This window comes from Spea bombifrons, chromosome 8 (genome assembly GCF_027358695.1).
Source record: "Spea bombifrons isolate aSpeBom1 chromosome 8, aSpeBom1.2.pri, whole genome shotgun sequence".
Taxonomy (NCBI): Eukaryota; Metazoa; Chordata; class Amphibia; order Anura; family Pelobatidae; genus Spea; species Spea bombifrons.
The window spans coordinates 43,338,728-43,348,395 of NC_071094.1; the positions used below are offsets into that span (position 1 = coordinate 43,338,728).

General features: G+C 41.8%; 1 protein-coding gene across 1 annotated transcript; it reads right to left on the reverse strand.

The window, feature by feature from the left end:
- Positions 1 to 1,620: 1,620 nt before the first annotated feature.
- On the reverse strand, positions 1,621 to 8,744 carry LOC128504022 (tubulin beta chain). Its single transcript, XM_053474237.1, has 4 exons — positions 8,612 to 8,744; positions 4,385 to 4,493; positions 3,925 to 4,035; positions 1,621 to 3,721 (listed from the first exon to the last, which is right to left on the reverse strand). Exons 1-4 carry the CDS (start codon positions 8,666 to 8,668, stop codon positions 2,664 to 2,666), a joined length of 1,335 nt encoding a protein of 444 aa, XP_053330212.1. The 5' UTR covers positions 8,669 to 8,744; the 3' UTR covers positions 1,621 to 2,663.
- Between the last annotated feature and the right edge of the window lie 924 nt (positions 8,745 to 9,668).

The following is a 9,668-nucleotide window of genomic DNA, read 5'->3' on the forward strand; positions in this document are numbered from 1 at the left end:
CAGCCCCCCACCAGGGCCTATTGGAGGGGCAGTTAGGCCTCATAATAAATTAAGTTTACATTAACAGTCAGTATGAACCCTTAGCTGTCGGTGTGGAGACGCCGCGCACCCTATACATTCCAATAAATACATAGGATGGCAGTGTTTATGGCTCGGCCGCACAATACGGCCCAAGGCTATGGAGCAGCAGGTCGGGTGGGTATGGGATGCTGACGGCCTGCGGCATACCTCCCAACCATCCCATTTTGCACAGGACAGTCCCAGTTTTGGGGCACTTTGAGTTGCGAGCAGAGGGCCAGTTGGGGAGATCACGAGATAAGCCAGGGCATTTGTGAGGGGCACCTACTTTCTTCCCTTTTGCGATGTAGTGATGCAGAACACCGGGGTGTGACATCATATTGCATCATCCACATGGGAGCCGCAACTTCGCAGCTCAGAGGACCTCAGCACCTGGCCCATGAGGCTGCTCAATGGGACGGTGCTGGAAAATTGGGACTGCTCCACAGAAAGTAGCACACTTGGGAGCTAGGCATGTGGCCAGGCGAGGGCCGGCCCCTTAATGGTACAGCAAATGGATTTATAAATTAAACGGGGTAATTATCCTTCTAAATGCCCCACTCGGTTACAGAGAGGACAGCCGCGGTGTGGCGGTGTGACCTGGCGCGTTGTCCTTGGCCGTGACGGGCGTCTACGCTGATCCGAAAACCTTTCTAAATGATTTCACCGGCAGCGATTCTTTCCTCTCTGTAAAGCTATAAATATTCAGCTCTTAGAGCCTTTTACCCTTTGAGATTCTCGCACATGACTCCATTCCCTGCATTCCTCGCATTATAACAAACATCACATTGTTAAGAGTTTGGACTCGCTGAGGTCAAAGCGTCCAGAATGGAGCATTACGCAAAGGACAATCCATTAAAGCCCCCCCCCCCCCCCGTAATGAACATCTCGGCAACAACCAACCCCCATTTCCAATATTTTAAGAAAGTTTTTTTTTTCAGATTTAGTTTTTTATACAGTCTAGTTTCCCCCAAAAAATGCTCTGCACTCTTGTCCTCTTTGTAGCCGAAGTACGTCTTGAGGGCTGGAAGAAAAATGTTACGTGACGTCGATGGTTTAAATTATTTTAATTTTTTTATATATATCCTTTTTTTAAACCCATACTTTAGTCGAACCTGCGAATTTCCACATTTCGGCACCGGTTGGAAGATCCACAGAGAATGCCCTAAAGTGTAATGGAGGCTTTAATCCTTGTGCTTTCTGCATTAAATATTGAGGGGTTTTTAAAGATTCATACAATTGAGGTTTTTCCCCAAAAACAAAATAGTGATTTTGTTTTTTACTGCCATGTCGAAGTTAAGTGTTTTTCTATTGTTATATTAAGTGAGTTAAATATACGGCGCTGGTCCTCAATGTGTCATATTTTTGGTGGGATTTAGATCACCAACCAGCCCCTAGTCTGTAGTTTTCAGTGTGTATAAATACATTTTAGTTAAAACTATGTAATTTACTTTTTTTTTCGTGTTAAAACCCACCCTTGGCATTAGGGTTAGGCCCCCCCAAATCCATAATAAGCCACGCTTTATCGTATGTACCCAAATAAAAGCGTCATCACACAGCATGGAAAATTAAAAAAAAAAGTTTTATTTTTTTTGTCACAGGCTTGTCATCTTTTCAATATGAAAAAGCAACAGTAAAATAAAAAATAATTATGGTATGGATACAGCAAGAGAGGAAAAGGATGAAGAGCGTTAAGGAGCGAAGGAAAATATAACATGAAACATCCGTCTTCCATCGTGTGAAAGTCTCCCCCTCCCCCCAAAAGATGATAGAAACTGATAACCGCCGAACTTTTTTAAAAAGCGCCAACTACTAAGGTGTCGACGTCGGCATTTATAATGCGGCTGAAATCGTTGGTAATAACCAATACTGTTCAGCAGAAATGATTTAAGTGCATTTGTTAAGATGCTTGAGATAAACTGAGGTCTTAATTGCTGAGAAGGAATAAATATTTGTCGGCAAGGCCTGGCGTGTTCTAGAGGTCCATACACAGTAGGTACGGATGGACACGTATCGAGTTTAGGGTCAGGGAAGCGACACAAACAAATGTTGTTGGGATGCTTCATAAGAGTGGTTCCACAGTAATAACTTAAGTAGGACGAGAATTACCACCAAACATTGTAGCGAGGCCTAGAAGGCCACAGAACGGGACACGTGTCGGAAGGCTCTCCTACAATCCGAGGGCTTAAGAGAAGAATTTGGACCCGTTGGTGACTGCGGAGACCAGCACCCAGTCACAGAAGGGGAGAGGACATTTTGATAGTGTAGGCCGCATGAGATGAAAATCACACTTTTTTTGGTCAGGCCTGATCTAAAATTCCGGGACGCTAGCCATCTACGGCTTGGATCTTTCAAGGCCAGAGACCTACCGTCCCTTTCCTTAAGCCCGTTATACCCTGCTGGAGCCAAGGTGTACCCTTCATTGATTTACACAACATGTCTGGAGAAAGAATGAAAGAGGAGAAGAGAAAAAAGGAGAGGAAGAAACAGGAGGAAACCGGAAAAAAGATGGAGAAAAACATATGCTAATCTTCGGTTCGGACATTTTCTCAGCCTGAGAATGGAGAAGGAAAGAAGAAGAAGAGGAATGTTGGTGGTGAAGAGAATTAAGCCTCCTCCTCAGCTTCTTCATTGAAGTCTTCCTCCTCCTCAGCCGTGGCATCTTGATACTGCTGGTACTCGGAGACCAGATCATTCATGTTGCTTTCTGCTTCAGTGAATTCCATCTCGTCCATGCCCTCTCCGGTGTACCAATGCAGGAAAGCCTTTCGGCGGAACATGGCGGTGAACTGCTCTGAGATGCGTTTGAACAGCTCTTGGATGGCAGTGCTGTTGCCGATGAATGTGACCGCCATCTTAAGGCCGCGTGGTGGGATGTCGCACACAGCTGTCTTCACATTGTTGGGGATCCATTCTACGAAGTAGCTGCTGTTCTTGTTCTGGACGTTGAGCATCTGCTCATCCACCTCCTTCATGGACATACGTCCACGGAACACTGCCGCTACGGTCAGGTACCGGCCATGACGTGGGTCGCAAGCAGCCATCATGTTCTTAGCATCGAATACCTGCTGAGTTAGCTCGGGAACGGTCAGGGCGCGGTACTGTTGGCTGCCTCGGCTGGTCAGTGGAGCAAACCCTGGCATGAAGAAGTGAAGACGTGGGAAAGGGACCATGTTGACGGCCAGTTTGCGAAGATCAGCATTGAGCTGACCTGGGAAACGTAAGCAGGTGGTGACTCCGCTCATGGTGGCACTGACCAGGTGGTTCAGGTCGCCATAGGTTGGGGTTGTCAACTTCAGAGTGCGGAAGCAGATGTCGTAAAGGGCTTCGTTGTCGATGCAGTAGGTCTCATCTGTGTTCTCAACCAGTTGATGCACTGAGAGGGTGGCATTGTATGGTTCCACCACTGTGTCTGAGACTTTGGGGGAGGGCACAACACTGAATGTATTCATGATACGGTCAGGGTACTCCTCACGGATCTTGCTGATGAGGAGGGTGCCCATACCAGAACCAGTACCACCACCCAGGGAGTGAGTGAGCTGGAAACCCTGCAGGCAGTCGCAGCTTTCTGCCTCCTTTCGGACCACATCTAGGACAGAGTCTACCAGCTCTGCTCCCTCGGTGTAGTGGCCCTTGGCCCAGTTGTTACCGGCACCACTTTGCCCTGAGAAAAGAAAGGAGATTTAGAGTGAATAAAGAGGAGGAACAAAACTTTTGCATGGAAACACGATACATGAGTGACCGTCTGTCCTAAATTAGAAGAAGGTATCAAAGAAAGATTATCATCTAAAATATATTTTTTTACCATTTTGTGACCCTTTACACTGGCTGTGTGCGAGATTTTTAGAAGTATTCGACGTGTCTTACCAAAGACAAAGTTGTCTGGTCTGAAGATCTGTCCGAAGGGTCCAGAGCGGACAGAGTCCATTGTTCCGGGCTCCAGATCAACAAGGATGGCTCTGGGGACATATTTACCACCTGCAAAAATCGATAAAAAGAGACCCTTAGAATCATAAAAATAAAGTTCAAGAATGATGACCGCATCTCCACGAGAGGAACAGACTTTACTACTAAAAGGTGACACAACACAGATTTTGGATCAGCAAACCCTGCATATCCAATCAAAAATAACTAAGTCAGCTGCTTTATTTGATATAACAAAAAGGCTTTGTTTAAATTCTATATCTATTACATCATTTATATTTTTATTTTTATAGAATAATATTTTTTTTTGCTTCCTGGACTGTAAAATGTAAGGATCTGGAAAGTGACGGGGTCCACTTTGAGAGCAATAACCCCCCTCGTATCATCGGAGGGGTTCCGTTACCTGTGGCCTCGTTGTAATATACACTGATCCGGTCCAGCTGCAGGTCGCTGTCTCCGTGGTATGTTCCAGTTGGGTCGATTCCATGTTCATCACTGATCACTTCCCAAAACTAGAAGCCAATCAAGAGGAAAAGAAACATTATATAGATTTCGTTACATGCTAACAGTTCTATTCATGAAGGACAAAACCAGGAAGTTCTAATAACTTCCCCTTTTTGGTCACGCAACAATCAATCGCTCTTTTGTTTGAAATCTCAACCAGCCATAGCCTGGTTTGTAGTGGATACAGGGACTGCAGGCGTTGGGAGGTGGTAGGGGCACATGCGTATCGAGAGCACCAGGGACCAGAGCAAGCGATATCATAAACGATATTTTGTAAGAGAGCTGCTCAATGATCACGAAATGTGTCGGGAACGAGATCTAACTGATTATTATTTGTTTTATATAGCGCTATCATATTCCGCAGCGTGGTACAACGGGATAGCACACCACTCGGAACCCACTCAGGTCTCCACTCAGGTTCACATTTTAATGAAGCCAGATATATACCGCGTTATCAGTGACTCCAGATCCGCACCACCCACACCGTAACCCTTGCCCTTGCTCTCGATCTGCAGCCTCAGTCTATTCTTACATCTGATCTCATTCTCAGATCAGCGAATCAGGTCACCCTTATTTCTCCCAGATCCCATTCTCTCTCGGAACAAATCCAAGTATAATCCAGAGTCTGTAACTAGATCCATAAAGAATCTCGTTTTATGCAGTTGTTTCCCCTGAATCTAGATCTGTGATGCACCTTACAGTCTACTCTAACGCTAGATCCGTAAGGCATTTTGGAACCCGTTATCTCTCACTCTAAATCCGTACTGCATCTCGCTCCCTGTGGTGTGTTCTCCCTGGCTCTAGATCTATAATACATGTAATGCATTACACTGGCTCTAGAACATAATATAATACATGTAATGCATCTCGCTCCCTTCAGTGTGTTCTCCCTGGCTCTAGATCTATAATACATGTAATGCATTACACTGGCTCTAGAACATAATATAATACATGTAATGCATCTCGCTACCTTCATTGTGTTCTCCCTGGCTCTAGAATTATAATACATGTAATGCATTTCACTGGCTCTAGATCTATAGTACATGTAACGTATCTCGCTCCCTGCAGTGTGTTCTCCCTGGCTCTAGATCTATGATACATTTCACTGGCTCTAGATCTATAATACATGTTATACATTTCACTGGCTCTAGATCTATAATACATATAATACATATCACTGGCTCTAGATCTATAATACATATAATACATATCACTGGCTCTAGATCTATAGTACATGTAATACATTTCACTGGCTCTATATCTATAGTACATGTAACGTATCTCGCTCCCTGCAGTGTGTTCTCCCTGGCTCTAGATCTACAGTACATGTAATGCGTCTCTCTCCCTGTAGTCTGTTCTTCCTCTCTCTAGGCTTGTCCTGCATTCTGTTCCATTAGGTCCCCTCCCCCCCATCCACATCACCAGAGTTAGGTCAGAGAACAATAAACCCTTTAGAAATGCAAACGTGGGCGAAAAAGGGAATGTGACTCAAAGGCCCTTTCCTGAAAATTAAATCACCACTAGAGTGAGACCATGACATCACTCCCCAAGTATGCCTTTATTAAAACCACTCTCCGTCTATATGATTCTATATCATTTAATAAATGTATATAGAGAATGAGTGCATGCTGGCAACGCAGAGCGCACAGCTGACACCGTGCATAGATGCCCATACATATGCATGAAACAATTCCATTCATGTGAAGTATACACAGATGCCCACCCAGCCGAAGGGGGGCATTTAAAGCCCAGGGCGTGGCACTGCAGCTGCACCCGACAGCCAGGAACTGACAGCCGGCAGCTCGAATCCGTTAGCTCTGCCGCCATACTGCCAGCGTGCCAGGGTGGGCAGATCCCAGCCCCCCGTAAAACTCACAGGGGCCAAACGATCATTCGGACGCAATAGAAGACACTTTAATATTAGGGCCAAATTCCCTGTAAATTAACCTGTTTGAATTTGTGTTAAAAAATATATTTTATATATATTTAATATGTATTTCATTAGTGCAATAAATACAAATTAACATCTAATAATTTAAATATTTTTTGTTGATACATAATATAATTACAATCTTTAGATTGTAAGCTCCTATGAGCAGGGCCCTCCTTACCCCTTGTTTCTATAAATGAATCTGTGATGTTATACACTACTTGTTATGTCCTGTATACCCGCAGCACAGCGCCGCGGAATATGATGGAGCTATAAAAAAAATATATAATAATATAGTTTGCATAAAATTCCCATATTTATACTTAAGATACATAGTGTATGCAGAAGGATTTTCATAGAATTACTATACATGTATTTTTCCACATCGAAATGTTGTATAGAACCCACGTAAAGCCCCTGTAGGGTAAAACCCATCCTGTCGTATTATTGTATGGCAGCCATAGGGTAACTGCCCTGTAGATGGCTACCTTAGCTACACCCTTCCCCTAATCCCTGCTGTAAGAACATTACTGCCGAGCTCCACTGCACTGCAGATACTGCCTACGTCATCCTGGGATCCAAGGGGGCAAATAAATAAAGGGCAGATTCTCGGCTCCAGGCTTACAAACCTCCTAATGGGCTCTAGTGGATTAGCCGAATTAGGATTGACGGTTCCCTCTGTCTAGATTTTTTTTTTAACTAGGCTCCCTCCACATTTCGGAGGCTTCCTGCCATCGACAGAACAAAGGCTTACAGGGAGGGAGGGGGCTGGGGGCGAGTTGGCGCCATAGAGCATTCTGCTTCTTTGACAAGAAGAAGAGGGGGAAGGAAGAAAAAAAAAAAAAAAAAGAACCTCAGTCTGACCCTTTATATAAAATATTTTTAAATATATCCCAGTCAGTCACTGAAAATATCGCCGCTAGATCGTCAGCTTTTTATTTTTTTTTATTTTTTTTATTTTTTTTTATTAAATCCAAAATAAATTTTTATATCTGTGAAATTTTAACATGCAGATTTCTTTAAATAAATAATTTTTAAAATATGTTAAAAAAATGTCTAAAATTAGTTTTTTTTTTAGTGTAGCGATTTTTACACAGTAAAAGAAAAAAAAATCAGAAATTGTTTTTATATTTTTTCCCTCAAAACCACTCCCTCTTTGAAAAGAACTAAAAAGACCCAATTTACCAGAATATATGACCCCCCCCCAACCAGTAAAACAGATTATGTAAATGCTGATCATAGAAACAATGTTATTATATGTTTATACATTATACTTCATACATTCTTAAAATAAAACAAAATGAAAACATTTACAAAACATTGTGATATTATTTCAATTTTGTTTTAAATAAAAAATATTCAGCCGTGAAAAAAAATCATCTGCCTCTAGGTGTAATTATTGAATTTGTAATAATCTACATTGGGAAAAAAAAAATATTCTTTAAAAAAATTCTTATTTTATTTTATTAATAATTAATTAGTGGAAATTTGAATGGGGTGAAAAAAAACCTGCCATTTCCATGAGGGGGCATCTCGCAGCCCTTCAGACCTTTCCACGCCATTACAGTCTGAAAGAATCTAGAAGTTGCCGCCATTATGGATTAACCCCTAGAACATCTGGAGGAGAGCCCCATTTAACCAAAATTACGTTTTCCATCGTCTCCAGATATCTAACCGTTACATACCAAAATTATTCTAGATAATAAAATTGATAAATTTAAGGAAATAATTATTTAGGGAATTTAACCTTTGCAAACATTTTACATCTAATCTAAAAAAAATTTAAAAAAACATGTTTTTAAACTGTCAGAATTAAAATCAATCCCCTAAAAATATGATACCAAAAATATTTTAATTATGAAAGAAATTTTGGTTTTGGTCTTTTTTTTAAAGGCTCATTAAAAAAAATACAGTTCCATGCCTGGAAAAAAAAAAGAATATCCATCCAATGCTGGATTCCATGCTAAAAACGGGATATTTGGGTTTATTCTTTTCTAGAATTTTTTTGAATTAAGATATATCACAGAAATGGTTGAATCAGTGGATCATTTTCTCCCCACCGGTGTCCTGCTAAATATGTTAGATGATTGACATCTGAAAGCCTTTTTGGGGTAATTGATCCAGAATAACCCTGGGCATTTTTATTCTTGGGGTCCCCCCACTAGGTGCGTGGCTTCCTAGGATCCATGGACTCACCTTGGCACCGATCTGGTTGCCGCACTGGCCGGCCTGGATGTGCACGATCTCCCTCATGGTCACGCGTGATGGGTGGTCCGGGAATGGAACTAGAGAAGCAGCGACGTTCGAAAATGGAACGTCCGAGACAATGGCGAAGAAGCAAGGGAGGCAGCCGGGTACTAAAGCAGAGGGGCGGGGCCATTCGTCGGGGGGCGGGGCCACAGAGGGGGGACATTAGGGGGTGGCAGCTGCCATCACACCCAGAACTAGAATAATAGATCCAGAAAATAATTGAGAAAAAATTGCAAATTCCATTAAAACACAAAGTGACAGAACGTGAATACATTTTACACCATATATGTTCTATAGGCACTAGAAGGGGATCGCAGTCAAAGAGGTGCAATGGCTTAAAAGCATCAGGGACAGCATGGGGGTGGTGATTTTTTTATTAAGATGACAAGGTGCACAAGAGCTTACAGTCTACATGGAACAAGGAAGGGGTTAAAGATATTAATCACGCTATAGTATGCGGTGTACGTATAGGGCACACGGGATGCTCTGCGCTCCCTTTCCCTGCATTCATTAATAAAATATACTCTCTATGTATAGGGATTCAATGTGCTATAACATCTGCTTACCAGTTAGAATAGGCTATATATATATATTTACATACTGTATGTATGTGTGCCTGTATATATATATATAAATATACTGTATATATACGTGTGTGTAAATATATATATATAGTTTATATATGTATATTCTGTATATATGTGTATATATACTGTGTATATGTGTGTGTATATATATATATATATATATATACTGTATATATGTGTGAGTGTATGTATAATATATATATATATATATATGGATTGTAAGCTCATTTAACATAACAAATTGTTATGTTATATACCACTTGCTATGTCCTGTCTACCCAGTGTACAGCGCTACGCTATGGAATATGATGGCGCTATATAAAACAATAAATAATAATATCTAGTGACCGGTCCCTAAACATCTTTATTCATCACTAAGGATGTTGAACGGCTTCCTCCTTGATAACCTCAATGCT